The sequence below is a fragment of the Martes martes genome (genome assembly GCF_963455335.1).
Source record: "Martes martes genome assembly, chromosome: 14".
NCBI classification, from domain to species: Eukaryota; Metazoa; Chordata; class Mammalia; order Carnivora; family Mustelidae; genus Martes; species Martes martes.
Window position 1 is genome coordinate 44,313,149 of NC_137902.1, and position 18,744 is coordinate 44,331,892.

General features: G+C 39.5%; 1 protein-coding gene across 1 annotated transcript; it reads right to left on the minus strand.

Annotated features, from left to right (window-relative positions):
• Nucleotides 1–261: 261 nt before the first annotated feature.
• On the minus strand, nt 262–18,126 carry GHITM (growth hormone inducible transmembrane protein). Its single transcript, XM_080823021.1, has 9 exons — nt 17,978–18,126; nt 16,219–16,383; nt 15,084–15,183; nt 13,680–13,791; nt 13,149–13,290; nt 9,834–9,942; nt 3,572–3,760; nt 2,962–3,133; nt 262–1,700 (listed from the first exon to the last, which is right to left on the minus strand). The coding sequence occupies exons 2-9, from the start codon at nt 16,345–16,347 to the stop codon at nt 1,616–1,618; spliced, it is 1,038 nt and encodes a 345-aa protein (XP_080679147.1). The 5' UTR covers nt 16,348–16,383; nt 17,978–18,126; the 3' UTR covers nt 262–1,615.
• Between the last annotated feature and the right edge of the window lie 618 nt (nt 18,127–18,744).

An 18,744-nucleotide genomic window follows, 5' to 3' on the forward strand; every position in this document is an offset into this window, starting at 1 on the left:
ATCCTATGATGCTGGTTCTGTTACCCTCTCCATTTTACAGATAAGAAAATGGGCACAGAGAGGTGAAGTAATTTGCCCAAGGTCACCTAAGAAATAGGTGGAAAAGGCGGGGCTCAAATAAAGGTAGTCTGGCGGCAAGTACCATGGTCATAATCACACTGTATTCTACGTACTAGGTCAGGAAGAGAAACAAATGAAACGAATCCTCTATTCAAACAGTATGCATATGGTTCAGCTGGAAAAATTATAGACCAATCACCATCTGGCTGAAACCTTTATTATTTCAGAAAGAAGCATCCTATGTAATTTGAGGTGGTAAGAATAATTACTTCTGGATTACTGTAACAAATATTTGTCAAAAATACCAGTCATTTCAATAATCATACATACTTAGTTCATTCATTAAGAACTTCCAAAAATAACTCTTCTGTATCAAAACACAAATGTCACAAGAGAGTCAAGTAATAGTCTATGCAGGTGAAGGAAAAGTCTGCTGCGGGAAACTCTAACAAAGCATTTTGCCTATTACAGTTTTGACTGACATAGTTCATGAAGAAAGACTAGCTAAGTCCTCCTTTTTTTTTTTTAGTGCTTAGTCTGGGAGGAACAGAAGAAATCAAGTCCTGGGAGCTGGGAGAAAAACTGCTTTCATAATCTTATGTGTGAGCCACAAACAGGCTTTTCTGATAAAAGCTTCAAAGCCTGAAGTGAGATGGGAAAGGCAAGCATGTATTCTATTAAACATCTCAATAAATATGCACAAAAATTCAGCAATTAGGAACACAGTGTTTGTGTATTTGAAAATGCAAGAGTTTTCATGCTTTGAATGCTTTATCCTGAGAAGAATTTTAAGGATATTTTGTTCTATAAGGTTCAAAAATAAAACGTACATATACATAACACATTATCAGGAATCCGCCATACAATTAACATTCTGGACTGTCCTAGTAATGTCAAACAATGAGAAGCCAAACAAAATTATACGTATATTGTAAAGATAGCACTGAGAAAGAAAGGAACATCAGGAGAATGAATCACCTGTATTTTTGTTTTATGCTCAATGCTTTTGAAAAGTTCAACAGATCAAATGTAAAAACAGCTATGATTTGTTTTTAAATAGCCAAACCCCTCTCAGTAGCTTGGCACCAATTACACAAGTGCTACGTATTCAAAGAACGACTGCAGGTGACTCTTTGCTTCTCTCTGGTCCCTTTACCAAACCTCTACATCACCTATGAGATTACCGTAACATTTCTGCATTTCAAAAGATACGCAACAAAACAGAGTTGTCTAGTTTTCAATCAAATTAATTTTAAAATAGAACAGTTAAATTCTCACAACACAAACTTTAGTTTTCACGTTCATTGAAACATTTAAGAATTACTCAAACATGAGCACTAGAAATGAGTGTGCTTATTTGGAAGAGAAATGAATTTATTCTGCAGAAGAAAAAGGAGACCGGAAGCATCACATCACCGGAACAACTGAAAAATGTTGACAAGTCTTATCTTCTAAACTTCAGTGAAAGCTGCTTGTACGAACTATTTAATGAATACCTGTCCCTATTAAACAAGCAAGATATCTGATGTATAAAGAAGTCAGAAGCGGAGGCATGTCATTTCTTTCTGTTGCTTCCAGTTGCTAGAATACTGGCAACTCGCATAAATATATTTAATGTATCCATGTAGATTCCCAGCATCCTGGAAAAGCAAATTATGGCCAGTTATAGAGGATGTAATTCTAATAACAATGATAAAAACTACTTCTTAATCTAGACAAGCTATTTCTTAATACTGATTATTTGTCATAGGTATATGAAATGGAAATTAAAAAAGAAAAGATGTCAACTAAGGAAGCCGTGGACAAAAGTCGAGGTTTTCTGGCAGATTAATCTTTGAAATGTTAAAAGGCAATTTAAAAAATCATTATTCTATCCTCTGGCATGTTCTTATGAGTGCAGTATCTTGCAAAAAAAATCCCTTGGGTGATAGACAATTAAATAATTGAGCCAAAACCAAAGAAACACCTTCACAAAAATGTGTTAGACAGAAGTCTGGCATTTTTAAATATAATATATCTCCTCAAGGCAACCCCTCTTCCCACCGCCAACCAAAGAAAAGTGTTACAATCTGTGTTAAAGCAGCATTTAAAAAAAAACATTACACTGAATTTCAGCTTCAAGGAAAAAAAAATTACTTCAAAAAATGTGACAGACAACATGAAACTCAAGAAAGCTAAAACAACCTATTTTGGTGAACAGTCCAAGAAAAGGGAAAAGCATTATTATGTAACAGTTGAACCATAAAGCTAGTCAACAAAAACAGGTAAATACTGCCTTAACTGAATACCTAAATATTACTTAGTCACGATCTAATCAAATGTTCTGTAGATACTTAGGTTACTAACGAGATAAAGAACAGACCAAACAGCAACAGAAATAAATATGATACAATTTGACAAATCCATTGCTGTGGGTTGAATTCAAAAGATACACTGATATCCTAATCCCCCTACCTGTAAAGGTGACCTTATTTGGAAATAGGATGTCTGCAAATGTAATCAAGATATGAGTTAAGATGAGGTTAATACTGCAGTAGGGTGGGCCTCAATCCCAAATGACTGGAGACAGACACATGGGAAGAGTGCTGTGAAGATAGAGGCAGAGACTGGGGTAATGTGTCTACAGGCCAAGGAATACCCAGGGCTGCTGGCCAAAATAAGCAGCTAGAAGAGAGGCATGGAACAGTCTCTCAGAGACCTCAGAAGGTATCAATCCTGGTGACACCTTGACTTCAGACTTCTCGACTCCAGAACTGCCAGAGTGTCAATCTCCCTTGTTTTGCCACTCAGTTTGTAGTCTGTTACAGTAACCCCAGGAAACTAAAATAGAAAGAAAATAAAACAGACCATAATACCACAAACGTACTATGTAACAAAGGAAAGACATTAAAGACTACTTACGAATTGATGGGATCATATTTTTGAATTCCATATGCTGGTATTATTTCTGCACGCTTGATTACTTTCTGTGTATCATACAGAAGAAACATACTGAAAAGAACTAATCCACCATAAATTGCCACGGAGTACAAAGTGGCACCAGCCACAGTGGTAGGTGGAAGAAACATAGATCCTGGAAGGGGGAAAAAAAAACTAGCCTCATTTCTATAACTGATCTATGATGAATGTTACTTAAGACAAAAACAAGTAAACTTCTTTTGATGTACTGCACAGATAAGAAAAGGATTGACTATATGCACTACATAATTTCAGGCATATTCAATTCCAAATCCATTATACTCATTCCTGCAGCAGGTCACTTGCTCACATTACAGAAAGGTTCTTGATCAAGAGTCATTTTTATGTTCTTCAGACCAACTTTTCCATTTTAGATGTACTCGGTGAAACAAAAAATAATAGTTTACCATGATGCCAAATAAGAAAATACACTCTAATCAGTGTCTCCCTTTTAAACTTTTAAAAGTGACTCTTAATAAATTCCCTCCACTAGGATAACTGAGTACCAACAATGATTTTAGGATACCAAGAGTCTTAAAACACAGCTGCTTACCCAGTGAGGATACGAAGACGAGACCCAGGCCCACTCCCAGGGGTGCTCCCATGTTCAGAAACTTCTCACTGGGTGCACACATGGCCACCGTGGAGAGGCCTCCCACAATGCCTGCTGTATACCATGCAGCTCTGATGAGAAGAGGCCCCCCTAATATCGTCAGTGGAGCCACCACTGCACCCATTATACCTGGAGAAACAGCAAGCAGTTTTTACTAAATGACAACCAAAAAGAAATGCCACTTCTAAATGAATATCGTACACCTCACTGTTAAACAACAGGACTATGAAGTCTCTCCCTTATTTAGGTCATACTACCCCTGAATCCCACAACCCAAACTTGCGGCTATTCAAATTAGAAATCACAACAATAACACTATTTTTTTTTTCCCCTTAAGGATTTTATTTATTTGAGAGAGAGAGAGAGCACAAGAGGAGAGAGGTCAGTGGGAGAAACAGACTCCCTGTCGAGCAGGGAGACCGATGTGGGACTCAATCCCAGGACTCCAGGATCATGACCTGAGCTGAAGGCAGTTGCCCAACCAACTGAGGCACCCAGGTGCCCCAATAACACTATTCTTAAACTGTCTCAATTCAGAGTACAAACACTAATCTAGATTTTTAAGTAACTTTATCAAATTGTTTGTTCGTCATTACCTGGATGTGAGCCTACCGGTATTCTATGCAACAACGATCGTATGTATGAGAATTGAGATTAAAAACCTTGATATGAATAACTGAATGTCTTGGCTCCTGCCAAGAGGGAACTAGGTAACGAGAGAATGCTACAGGATGCTAATCCTAAAATGCAGGAACCTCAAGGACAGGCACTGCTGTTTCCTTGTGGAATAGGGAATATCATCTCAGCTTCTGAATAGTAATTTTTGTTGTCAGATGTTTACAAACAAGTTCAGAAAAATTACAGCAAAAGGTATCAATAATTAGCTGACAGAACTCCTTAATTAAAAAAAACTCCTTAATTAAAAAAAAATCAATCTTAGACAAGGCATTATTTCAGTGCTAAGTAGAGCAAGTTATCGTCCTCTTAAACATTAAATGTCCACAGTTTAACTCATGGAATAGGCACAGCTATTGCCATATATAATGTCAACACCAGTATCTCTTTTGTGAGAGTAACATTTCTAGATCAAGTAGAAAGATATAACTCATGATAATGAATAATTAAAAATATATTTTGCTGTAAGAAAGACACTGGATAAAAATACCTCTAGGAATCTTTACATTTCTATTAGGAATCCCAACAGTTTTACAACAGACAGTAAAATTTTTAGCAAAAAAATGTATTTTTTTTTAAAGATTTTATTTATTTGACAGAGAGAGGGAGAGAGATCAGAATTAGGCAGAGAAGCAGGCAGAGAGAGAGAGATGGGGAAGCAGGCTCCCTGCTGAGCAGAGTCTGATGTGGAGCTCGATTCCAGGACCCTGAGATTATGACCTGAGCTGAAGGCAGAGGCTTAACCCACTGAGCCAACCAGGTGCCCCCAAAATGTATTTTTTTGCAGAAGCCAAGAAAAACCTTTATTCTCCATGAGGCTCCCAATGTTACTTATTCCAGGTAACTCCCTGTCCTGAAATTTGGATTAAGCCGCAGGAAGAGGATGAAAGAGTGTCCTCCTTCCTCCTTTCTCTATACTGATGTGCCAGCTAATTTCTCCAGCTTCTCTTGACTCCGTTAGCCACCAATGGCCGGGGGTAGGACACAGAGCTGGTACCAGGGAGCAAGGATGAGTGAGTCCCTGTCTTCCTCATGGCCCTTTCATAGCATCCCCTCCCACCCCATGACACCTGGTCCTCTCCTGGCTCTCCAGGGTCTAGCTTGGTGGTCCTGTTTTCCATGGTCTGTCCCTCCAGTGGTCCTCTCCTGTGTAGGCTGACCCTGTCGAACAGTTTCCCAGTTGGCCTTGACAACCATGGTACAATCCTTTCCGTTCTTCATCGCTAGGTTCACTGGAGATTCTATCTCTGGAGCTTTTATCACTGGGGGTCTGGCCCTTGGGTGGCTTAATCTTCCAAAGATCCTGGCCCCCATGCTCTGCCAAGGTCTCATCCTAGATGCCACAGTCCTCTGAGAGGTCCAACTCTCATGGCCTAACTCTTTGGCAATCAGGCTCTGTGTGTTCTGGCCCTCTGGGAGACCTGTCCTCACAGAATGTGGGCACCTGAGTCCCACATTTCACAACAGTAGCCCCTGAGTTAGAGGCCTTTGCGGGGGGTGGTCTGGTCCTCTAGGACTTTCTTGTCAGCTGCAGGAAGGTCCCTCCAAAGGTCTGTTCCCCACCATCTGGCTCTTTGGTGAGCCTGTTCTCTAAGGCCTAGTTTTCTGATGGTGTAGGGAGCTGTAGTCCAGCCATCCTGCACCTTAAGCAAAACTTTTAAGGAGGCTGTCAAGAGATTTTTCAATGATATTTTCTCATAAAAATCTTAAATGGTAATAGATGTTTGCTACTTAAGGACATATCAATTACAAAACAAGGATAGCTCAACATTATTGTGAATCAAACTGGCATTCATCCAACTGGTACAGCCAGTATGGAAAAGTATGGAGGTTCCTTAAAAAATTAAAACTATAACTACCATATCATTCAACAATCCCACTTCTGGGTTTTTAACCAAAAGAACTGAAATCAGGATGTCACAGAGGTGACTGTGCTCCCATGTTCACTGCAGCACTGCTCACAATCTCCAAGATAAAAAGATCAAATTGTCCTTTAATGGGCGAATGGATAAAGATGATGTGGTGTATATATAAAACGGAATAATATTCAGCTATAAAAAAAGCACTCTTGCCATTTTTGACAACATGAATGGACCCTGAAGGTCCACTAAGTGAAATATGAGAAAGAGGGGCGCCTGGGTGGCTCAGAGGATTAAAGACTCTGCCTTTGGCTCAGATCATGATCTCAGGGTCCTGAGATCGAGCCCCGCATTGGGTTCTCTGCTCAGCAGGGAGCCTGCTCCCCTCCTTCTCTCTCTGCCTGCCTCTCTACCTACTTGTGATCTCTCTGTCAAATAAGTAATAAAAAATCTTAAAAAAAAAAGAAAGAAATATGAGAAAGACAAACATCACATGATCTCAATTGTATTAGGAAACCTAAAAGAAGTCAAACTCAGAGAAACAGAGAAGAGTGGTGGTTACCAGGAGTAGAGGTGTGGGGGAAATGAGGAGATACTGGTCAAAGGGTATAAATTTCCAATTATAAGATGAACAAATTTGAAGCCCTAACATACATCATGGTGATTACAGCTAATCCTGTATCATATACTTGAATGTTGCTAACAGAATACATTTTAAATGTTCTCACCACAAAAAAGCAATAGTAAATGTGGAATGGAGTGTTAGCTAATGCTATGATGGTAATCATTTTGGAATACATAAATGTATTAAATCAACCAGTTACACATCTTAAAACTTATATGGTGTTATGTGCCAATTATATCCTAATAAAGCCAGGAGGAAAAACACAATTAGAATAGTTTTTCCAACGACCGTTTCAGTAATTCCTACATAGTATCACTTAATCCTGAATAAGACCACAGCTGTGTTAACACGATGCTAAACATCAGGGTGAAAAATGAAAATGGAATGCACTGGGAAGTTAACACTCGTCAAAAGCCAACTCTGATGTCCCTTTAATACTGTGAGGGACTGCCCTTGGGTCATCCAAACTCCCTGCAAGTCTCATCTCAATCATACCAGTGAAAAGAAAGAGTGGAGGAGAGAGGGCTGGACTTCAAGAAGTAAGTGTGTCAGTTTTGACTGTGGCACCCGCCAGTGTGACCTCACATAGCCTCTACTTCCTCATCCATGAAATGGAAATGCGAATGCCTGCCTGCATGGCTTAAGATACAGATGAAATGTAAAGCAAAAACTGGCATTCATGCTATACAGGGAAAGGTCACCACAGCAGGCCTAAGGTCATCTTTAAAAAGACTTGCTTGCAGGGCTGGTCCTTGGCTACTTAAGAACTTGGCACATGAAGCACTCTGTAGCTGGCAGGGTTAGACTACCTGTGAAAACAATGTGAGTTATGCTGAAAGCCTGCTTTCCTTCTGGAAATCTGCATCTTGGTAGTTACTAGGAAGGTACTTCTACAATTATCCCTTAATAAAAACCCTCAGCCCTCAGGCATCAAGTCTCTAACGGGCTTCCATCTCACTGCACTTTTCACTTCCTTGATTAAGTCCCCTCAGAGAAAGCAGGGAGCACTGAAAGCCTGTGGATGAATTTCTCCAGACTCTACCTGTATTTTTTCCCCTTGCAGATGCTATCATGTGTCCTTTTATTGTAATAAACTTTAGCTCTGAGTACAAGTATATGCTTCTTCTAAAAAAAAAAAAAAAAAAAAAACCCAAAAAACTAAATGAATGAATGGGTGGTCTTAGGGGCCCCCTCCAACACATAAAATATTTTGAGCCCAGTAATTTATAGCACATTAAAGGAGTTTTCTAAGCAACCCAGATAGCCCTTATTCTAAACTCAAACTACATAGCTATTTTAATTTAATTCAATAAGCCACTAAGTATTTACTACTTATCAGAGAAAAAACACTGAACCTGTTCTCTCAAGGAAAACAGTGTCTAAAATGGGAAACAGGAGCAGAACTCCATTCTCTGGGTAAGATACTAACGCTAAACTCAGATGGTGAGGATTTTGGTGTTTTAATGCAAGAATACATATACTTAAGAGAAAAAAGTTTTGTACGCTACTATGGTATGTAGTTGTTCTAAAGCAAAATAATCCTTAAATATTTACAGATAGCACTCAGATATTACATTTCATAGAAGTACATGTATCTTGAATAATTTTTTTTTTTCTTAAAAGCAGGTTACTGGTACTAGAAGACAATGGACCACCTCCCTCAATCACAAGGATTTTATCTGGTAAAGCTCCCTGGAGAGTATCTACAGTTGAATAACCTTAGACCTAACAGAAGAGACTTGCAAAACTGAGGTTGTCAAGTCATGCTGTCTCATATTTACCAAAACAAAGACAGCACAGGAAGAATGTAAATGTTCAAGCCAGAAATTTTTCATACTGGGTGCCAAATACCTAATTTCCATTTACTGACCCAGGTTAGAAACATTTCACAGTCTGTTTCCCTGGAAGTTTCAGGAAAATGCTTATAAAATTTGTCTTGTTTTATTTAAGTGAATAAATGAATAAAAAGCAGAATAAGATCCATAAAGACAGAGAGCAAACTGATGGCTGCCCAAGGGGTATGGTGACAGGGTATGCAAAATGGGTGAAGGGGAGTGGGAGATACAGGCTTCCAGTTATGGAATGAAGTCACAGGAGCAAAAGGCACAGCGCAGGGAACAAAATCAGTGATACTGCAATAGTGCTGTGTGGTGACAGATGGTAGCTACTTGTGGGGAGTATAGCAAAACATATAGAGAAACTGAATCACTATGTTGTAAACCTGCAACTACTGTAACATTGTGTCAGCTATACTCAAATTAAAAAAAAAACTGGAAAAAACTAAAATATGTCTTGTTTTGTGGTATAGAACATGTATTTAAGTACTTTTGTTTCTGGGTCTAGCTGCCTCTCTGTTCAACCCACAGACAGACTATCCTGGGATACCTGAGAAGGAAAACACTTTATCTCAAGTATTTGTGTCTCCACAATTAAGGGAGGTATCACAACATACACCTACAAAAGGATATTAAAACTGTCCTACAATACCAAAGGTGGGTAGCCTTTGCCCTGTCCACAGTAACTTTGTGCTAAACCTATCCAAATAATGACCGAGCTAACCATATCAGACACAAACATGCATTTCCAAAGATCTTTTTTACTGGGTTCTTTCTTCCAAGGCTCCACTGCAAAATCCTCTACTCCTATTCTTTCATGTGTCTTACTTCCTTTTCTTCTCCACCCTCATTTAAAAATTTTTCTAAAAATACATAAGAGTAATTCCCAGGTAATGTGTACCAGGTCTGAAACCCTCCCAAAAGTAGACAAAATACATAAAGGAAATCTCTGCATATATACTAGACTGCCACAGGAGGCCAAATGTAATAATGGGGATGCCCATGGTCTAAGTAGCAGAATCATTAACTTTTCAGAGAAGATATCTGGCAATAAACAACCACTAGTAAGTATAAAAGAACTATTGAGTGTTTTCTAAACACAAGGTTTTATTAAATTATACACAAGTCATTTACAATTGTGTAGAGCCACCAAAAAAAAAAAAAAAGTAATGAAGGTTATTTAGTAAAAATTTAAAATTAGAACATACCAGAATGCAGTAACCAAGCAAGATGCTTTGGGCCTGGGCTCTGGTCATATGGTATTGATTGTACCATCATTCCAGCTCCAATCATGGCTGCAAAGGTTGCACCAATCGTCTAAAAGACACATTATTATTGAGAAAAATCAATCTTTATACAACAACAAAGCAGAAGTCTACAAGTTCCAAGTTCAGCTAGTCCCTCCAAAACACCTCACTTAAAGATTAAGGATAGTGAATGGATCCTAGCAGGAGGCAAGAGTGCCCCCTACTGTCACACAAAGTTTTGCAGACACCTTCAAGTGAGTTGAGCTTTGACTGATACCATCTTTTTATAAAATTTTATTTTTGCTAGACAGAGAGGTCTAACAAAACCTCTTTAAGGATCCCAAAATAGAGGTGCCTGGGTGGCTCAGTTGGTTAAGCATCTGACTTGGTTTTGGCTCAGGTCATGATCTCAGGGTCATGATATGGAGCCCCATGTCTGGCTCTGAGCTCAGCATGGAGTCAGCTTTGGATTCTCTCTCTGCCCCAGCTACCCCACAACTCCCAGCTCCCCCCACCCTCACCCCCCGCCGCCTCCTCAGGTACACATGCTCCATCACATTTATTCTCTCAATAAATAAATCTTGAGAGTGCCTGGGTGGCTCAGCTGGTTAAGCATCTGGCTTCAGCTCAGGTCATGATTTCACACACTGGGATTGAGTCCCATGTCTCGCTCTCTGCTCAGCAGTGAGTCTGCTTGTCCCTTTGCCCCCCACCCCCCCAACACTCATTCTCTCTCAAATAAAATCTTTAAATAAATAAATCTTAAAAATTAAGAATTCCAAAATAATTTTTATTTATTTTTGTAAAGCACAGACAGCATTTTAAAAAATTAATCATGATATACCAACTAGAACTTATACATAATAGTACATTGTCTTGAACTCCATCATATGCTAAATAAAAACCTAAAAAACTGAAGCACACGGAAAATAGAGGGGAGAGTTAAGATTCTACTTATTTATCCTCTTAGTTTTCTGGCTGACTTGGTCTTCCATCACTTCTCTTTGCCTTCGACTGCCATATTAGTTTTAACACTTAAATATTCCTTGTGCATATAAAAAAGAAATGCACATAATAGAAAAAGATGATACTGAACCTTTAGGAAACATGAAGCAGGAACCGCACACCTGCAGCTCTTGGATAAAATGGCAGATATTTTGTAGCCCAACTATTCAAAGATGCATTTATTTCCTCTGCATTACCTGTCTGACCCACGGCATGAGAATGTTCAACCGCTGATGTAAAGTACAGCTGTTTTTTCTCCCATTAATATGAATAAGCACAGTGGGTTCTACTCTACCAATAATTACTAAAAACAACTTCTTACATTTCTTCATACTTCATACAAATGCGAGGCATTTTCAGGATATTTACCACAATTACATTTTTTTCTTTAAGGTCCTTCATGTTCATGACCCAACTGCATTTTTTGCTTTTTACCTTTCCATACTCTACACACTCCAGCTACACTGAAATGGTGGAGATGCAAACATGCCCCCATCTCATTCCTCTTTAATTCTATTCATTTTGACTAAGAAACCCTCTTTTCTATCTGGCTGACTTATTCAAGGGTTACCTCCTTGCATGAAAAGTTTTTCTGGGAGGGACACTGACTGCCACAAGCCTCTTCTCTGTTCCAAAATCACTTGGTACTAACTTTGACCTTATTTGTATGTCCGTCACCCCTCAAAAGCTTCATCTTCATCTCTGTAGCAGCTGCCTGGCTTCCCAAACTACTTTATTTACGCAGCCCTAACAGCAGGTGAGAGTCATCTTCTGCCCACAGGAAGCTGAGAATATGGCCCAAGCACAAAATTTCTTTGAAGTCTTACTTCAGGGGCTAAACTCTTCTGTATATTTTAATTTTTCTCTTGCAGCCATGGTGTTTTGTTAAAAAGCCCCGTTTTATATTATCTACCTGAGAATGCACCATGCTTATTCTGTGCCTTCATGAACTTCTGGGTTAGGAGATTTGTAACACCCATCTGAATTATACTGAGTGTCCAAATGGCCATGCTATCCTAAATAGTTCTCCTTTGGAAAGTGCACTGGAAATATTATGGTTTTGCAAGATGGATGGAAGTTAGTTAGATCTGGTTAGCGATGGCAAATCTGTGTGATACAAACTCTCCCATCCCCCATTCCCTTCTAGTCTCAAATTCATAGTTCACATTCTTACAATTCTTCATTTCACAGATTTTACAAAGCCGTGGTTGGTATACTTGCTTCTCATGTCTTCCATTTGAGTTCTTAAACAAAATCTTTTTTTTGCTGTTTCAGTATTTGCCATGGCCTCTGACTACTTGGGTACTCTCCTCAGTGTGGCAATTGAACATTCTCTTCCTAATTGTGTCTTCTTCACACTCTAGACCTCAAATACTCCAACTTCACTCTTGACACTATTGTGAAGCCAGTTTTACCTCAAACTCTTTTTTTTTTTTTTTTAAAGGTTTTATTTATTTGAGAGAGAGTGAGCAAGTGAGAGAGCGAGCGAGCAAGCAGCGGACTTCCCACTGAGCAGGGAGGCCAATGCCGGGCTGGATCCCAGGACCCTCAGATCATGTGTGAAGCCAGTTTTAATGACTACCCCTTCTCCTTTGCTCAAGCTGTTCTGCAAACCTTGACTACCTTTGTCCTCTCCTGCAATAAAAAATGTCGGCCTCCAACAGTTCTGATGCAATAATATCTCTTGCATAGAACGTCACTACTAGTCTAAGACAAAAACAGTCTTTCAACTTGTTTTACATTTTCTAATTCCTATTGTGCATCCTTTACCACTTAATCAAGCTCATTTCTTCAACCACACAGTAGAAAAATCGCTATCACTTTTGAATTTTTTTTTTACCCAGCAAAATAACAAAAGCTCAAGAAACACAGAATCTAAAACCTTACACAGGGTCAAGAGAGTTCAGAGTGTTAGCAACAAATATTTTCCACTGATGATTTTGCATTTATTGCCGGCCTCCCCCACCTCCCATTAACTAAACTCTATAAAACACAGGCTGTTTGATCTCTGCTCCTAGGTGAGTTGGATATTCCTTGTAAAGTCTGATTTTCAATCCCTTTGCCACTATTTAAATATAATACTCAACAAAGAATAATCTGTGATTTACCTCAGAATATAATTTCTACATTGTCTCAGGTGCCCTATTAATTCACAGATCTGAACAACTGTTCAATATAGTAAGGGATTCCCTTCCATTTAATACCCCCCCCCCAATATTTTTGGTCTAATCATTTGATATTTAGTGAAAAAGGAAAACAAATCTGGCTTACCACCCAAGAGCCTCTCATCATGAAGTTCATGAGAACAGGAGTTCTGCTCACTGCCAGGGCAGACAAAGCTGTTAAACCAATACTTCCTGCTAAATACATATAGGTAGAATGAATTCTATCCTTCACATACTGAGGCCAAATTCTGTAAGAAACACAACATGGTTAATTTACAGAAATATGGATATAAATTTTGGTTAAATCATTCATAGCTGGGGAACTTTGGGAAATACCAATTTATTCTTCTAGTCTTATTTATTATAGAAATGACGGATATATTGGAGTTATAAAATTAAATGATACAAAACATAAGTGCTTGGCACACATACAAAGCAACACATTTTCTCCTTGCTTAAACACATATAACCTTAGCAAAAGACTTAAGTTTGAACAGATGCTAAGAGATTTTTTTATGCAAGTGTATTTCTATAGTTAGAAGTTTAGATATAAAACATTCCAAAAGTGGCAAAAGAGAAGGATGAAAACAAAACTGGAGCCTTGAAGATGGGAAATGTTTGGGAATGATTTACTTACACAGCCTTTTCAATAGCTCCAATCTCATTAGACATTCCCAAGCCATAGTAGCACAATGCTCCAAGGCCAACAGCAGCCCCTCCAGCAATAAACCATCTTCCCATCTGATCAACTGGAGAACACAAGGGGGAATGCACATTAATACAGTCATGTCTTGACTAAATTAAAAATGCTAATGGTAAGCCCTTTCTAATATTTGTATGGGGAAAATCTATATACCATAGTCCTTTGTAACAGCCATAATTAGAACATATGGGGATATAAGTGGCTTCAAAATTAGGGGACCAGTAAAAAAGGGCACTGCTAAAACATAGGTTTAATAATACAAAAAGGATCAGAATTGATTAGCCTCTAATTTCACTCCGAAGAAATTTAAGGAGGCAGTTTATCTGTAGACGTGGGGCTACTTCTCTAATACATACTATTTCATTCCTAAGAATCTGGGTTATGTTCTCATGCTCTTAGAAAGAAAAAGATGAGAAAGAAATGTTAATAGTCATACCAGTGTATAAAATGCCATTAACTGTCAAATAAATAAAATCTTAAAAAAAAAAAAAAGTGCCATTAACAAAGATGATGCTTGATGTAGACAAAGAAGAAAAGGAACCAAGGATGTAATCAGTGTTTATGCAGCACAATCAAGGGAGAGGGCGCCCTGAAGAAGAGCAGGTGAAACAAACAACTGGCCAACTCTTATCTGGCTGTACCTCACTCCTTTTAGTTCGAATCTGTTCACTCAGAGTATTACTAAGCTATAGCTTTATGATTCATGTAATTTATTTTTTAGAGCAAACTTATTAATCAGGAAGAACTGTCCACACGGATACGGATTACAGCTCTTTCCCATTATTATATATTGACACTTTGTAAGGTCGTTAGCCAGCAAGTGTTCTATGAATAGATTTGGGCAGATTAACAATCTCAACTTGCAAAGCTGAAATTCAAACAAACTTCATTAAGGTATTGTTTCCAGGGAGGCCATATATGAACAACCAATTATGAGGACTCTTACTGAAGAGCTAGGCTTTTATTAATATCTGTTTTAGTGATTTTTCTCTTGACCTAAAACATACATAATTACGTGCTTGAATTAAGAGTTCATGCAACTTCAACTGAACTTCCTTAACAGATTATATCTTTTATATCATGGCATGTTAACTATTAATCCTTTTTTTTTTTAAATGGTAAAAGTAAAATTTTCTCTAGAAGAAATATGATTGGGAATCAATGAAACCAGTGTGAAGTATCAACCTTTTCTGGGTCATGAGTTCCTGAAGAATGACTGCCTTTCTCCCCAGAAAACAGTCACATACATAAGTTTGCACACATTTTTAGAAAGCTGTTCATGGACTTCTTAAAACATTTTCACATAGTCTAGTTCAAAAACTGAAGACTACTGCCTACTTTTAAATATTTTTTCCACTGATGGTTCCAGTGCTGCCTCCTTAAATTCTTGACCAGTTTTCCCGCGCCGGATCCCAACTCTCGTCTTGGTGGCATATTGCTGATATACATGAAAACAAAGACAATTAATACATAAAGCAAAACAGAATGTTATTAATAGAAGATAATTATATTTCATTACACTAGAAAACTCTATATAACTTGGTACTTTCTATGTATGTAGTTTCATTATAAAGGTCTATTAGCCAATCTAAAAAATTAAATGCAGACCCTACCTACTTGTGGTCTATCTTTGAAGTGATTCACTTAAATTTTTAGTTTACAACTTAACTTCTTAAAGTTTGAAGAATAATTATTTCATAAACTACAGATTTATATCTCCAGAATCATATTTTAAACACCAGCTTTTAAAAAACATGCATGCATTAAGTATTAGCTACCTTTTTTTTTCATCTGGGAAATGGGCTCAAGAAAGTTACCTTTCCTTAACATAAAGTCAAAGGGAGGGATGATTATTACCTTTTTTTTTTTTAAGCTCTTTTTCAACAGCAGAACAGTTAACTCAAGAGGAAAACAGTTGTCTCTTTTAGCTTATATATATTTCCTTATCTACCTCACATTTCAAAATTTATACTTCTAATTTGAATTCTGGAGAAATCTATTAGAAAAGAAAAAAAAAAGAAAAGAAAAAGAAAATCTCTAACCTGTTGGATTTTACCACTCTTTAATCAAGAGCTGAAATGACATTATTATTAAGCTACAGACAAAATGTTACTATTCCTGCGTTCTTAAGCTTTTGACTACAGGTTCCACGATCTCCTTGTTGTACCATACAGCTCTCAATCTCACACAATCACTGTAAATTCTCTGAATGAAACTCTAAAAGCTGTAGGTAAAGAGAAAGTTATAGCAGCTCTTTCTGTCTTTCATATGTGATAAGGAGAAACACAATGACACCAAACTAATGGGGAGTAAGAGCTGATATGGGACATTATCAGGGCTAAGTGTTTCAGTAAATCACTAATGGTAGAACAGGGCGCTTCATACAATTAAAAAAAAAAAAAAAAAAAAAAAAGGAAAGAGGCCCGGTGCACAAAAAGATGGACATAATATTAAGATATCAGATTATCTTTACCCGGCTGGGTGTTAAGAGCCATTGATTCTTCGTGATGGAATTCTTCACAATAGGGGAGGCCTTGGTGAAAGCTGGTTGGAAGACCCTGGAAGGGAGTGTCCGGAGACACACAAATCTTGCGGCCAGCATGGTGGTGCACCAGGTTTACCAAGCAGATCTGAAATGCTAGTTCGAGACACAAACAAAAAATAACCCATTAACCAACTAAGGGAATGGCACAGAAAAGATGTAGAGACACAGAAGGGCCCAGTCAATCATGTTTTAGTAGAAAAATTGAGTAGGGACCTTTTAAAATTTAATGATGAATTGTTGGCTTATTCGTTGTTATTTCAAGAAATCCACCTCACAGAACCCAATTTGGGACTATCACCAAAACAGAATTAAATCCCAGCTTGAACAATATGGTGTACGACTTGTCTGTGCAGATGTTAGTATCTTAATACAACTGCAGTGTGTGTGATGGCTTTTATAAATGTGGTTTTAAGCATTCAATGGGAAAATTTAAAACAAGACTGTGTAACTTTTGAGCAGAAGAAAAATGTCATCCAAGGAAGAGATTAGTAACTCTTCAAGGTCATGCTGCACTGTAAGGTTTCACAACATCAACAGTAATCAAACATTTAAATTTCTGCTAAACATGCCAAATATTACTTCCCTTCAAAATGTGATAAAAATACTCAAGGTGCTGAAACCGTCTGGGATGCATCTTAAAATGTAGATGCTGGGTCCTAACTCTGGTCCTAATGATTTAACCTCTAGGAACGGGACCCACCAATGTTTTACCTAGCATTCCCCAAAGCTAAGAATCTTTGCTAAAATATACCAAACCCAGCGTACTTCCAGCTCTGCCACTGAATCTATACTGGGTGTACAACACTGAGAAAATACCGAGACCTTCTACAACTTTCTTTCTTTTTTTTAAAAGATTTTATTTATTTGACAGAGAGATCACAAGTAGGCAGAGAGGCAGGCAGAGAGAGAGGGGGAAGCAGGCTCCCCGTTGAGCAGAGAGCCCGATGTGGGGCTCGATCCCAGGACCCTGAGATCATGACCTGAGCCGAAGGCAGAGGCTTAAACCACTGAGCCACCCAGGTGCCCCGATCTTCTACAACTTTCACGCCATTACATCATCTCAGCCTGTGGCGGTTTATCTCCTACAGAAGTCAACACACTGACCCGGAACGAGGCCTCGTTGAGTGGCCTGCATGTCTGGCCACTGGAATGGAAATCTGCCCAAAGTGGCCTCGTGAGTGTCTGCCCTCCGAGATTCAGGTGCGTTAGCTATAAAACGGATGAGTATGACCGAGCCTAGACGCCTGGTCCCCTGAGAAAGCTCACCCAGCTCTCCAGACTCGGTTAAGAACTCGGCAGCAAGCCTCTAGTCTCCCAAAGTCAACGCATAACCCTACAACACCGTCGCCTATAACACCCCCACTCCCGCACCCCCTTATCTGAAAGGGCGGCGGCTGTGCGGCCCAGCCGCTGGGTGATTCAGCACCTCTGCCCGAGGGAGAAGAGGAGAGCGGGGACGAGCCCCTGCCCGCCAGCCCAGGCCCCGCCGCCGCCGCCACCGCCCCCTTTCACCCGGTCACCCGCAGAACGATGACCCTAACGAGCCGCCAAGCTGTGGCACCGCCAGGCTGTGACGCAGCCAGCAGCGCCGCCGCCTTCAGCCCATCTCAGATGCACCCAACGGCCCGACGAAGCCGGTCGTCAGGGCAGCGGATCTCCGGTGCTAGGAGGCCCTGGGTAGCCATACCTCAGTCCCCGGTCACCTCAACCGCACAATTACCCTTCCGGGCCGGCGAAGCGCAAACGCGCACACCTCTCTGGACCTCCGCCCGCTCCTTACTGCCTCTGCGCGCGCAGTTTCCCCTACTCACTGAGTGACGCAACATCCGGAAAATCGCCAAACACTAGGGTCACCCAATCATGAGCAGATTTCTGACGGAAGGGCTGGTACGGTAGGCAGGTGGGGTTCCGGGCCAGAGGGGCGGGGCCAGTAATGAATTGTCGGAAGCGTCATAGTCGGAGTCCATTTTGGGTGTGGGCAGCGAAGTCATTTCAGCCATGTTAGATGTGGGTAGCGGAGCTAGTCTTCTTTTTTGTTTCAACAGTTTCACTAGCGGCAGTTAACAAAAACGTAAAAATTGAAAAAGAATGTTTGTGAGAACTAAAAATTTTCCGTTGCCCTTTATTTTCCTCATGTTGCTTTTTTTCTCCTTCTCAAGAATGTTTTGCGAGATGGATAATGTGCCAAACGTGGTAGTTTCAGAGTGGAGCCAGTCCGTTTCTTGGGTCTGAAGCCTAAGGCGGGCTCATGAAATCTAGGAAGGGGTCTAAATCATACAAGGTCACCGGCAGGATTTTAGCAGGGTTTCCCCCGTTGCTCTGATCTTCCACGAAACATTTTCAGGCTTTGGCGTGTACTTATATTACAAGTATGATATGAAGAAGCCTCTGCTTCTTACTTTGTCCTGAGGACTGTGAAGATGTTTTCATTACACATAATATATAAAGTGCAAA

Bases quoted from the DNA above. Each gene is read 5' to 3' on its own strand.
- GHITM (XM_080823021.1), bottom strand. From the start codon at position 16,347: ATGCTGGCCGCAAGATTTGTGTGTCTCCGGACACTCCCTTCCAGGGTC. The intron at 3,761-9,833 runs GTATGTTCTAAT...CTGTTTCTCCAG, and splicing joins TGCTTGGTTACTGCATTCTG to GTATAATGGGTGCAGTGGTG. The intron at 3,134-3,571 runs GTAAGCAGCTGT...TCCCCCTTCCAG, and splicing joins CGTCTTCGTATCCTCACTGG to GATCTATGTTTCTTCCACCT.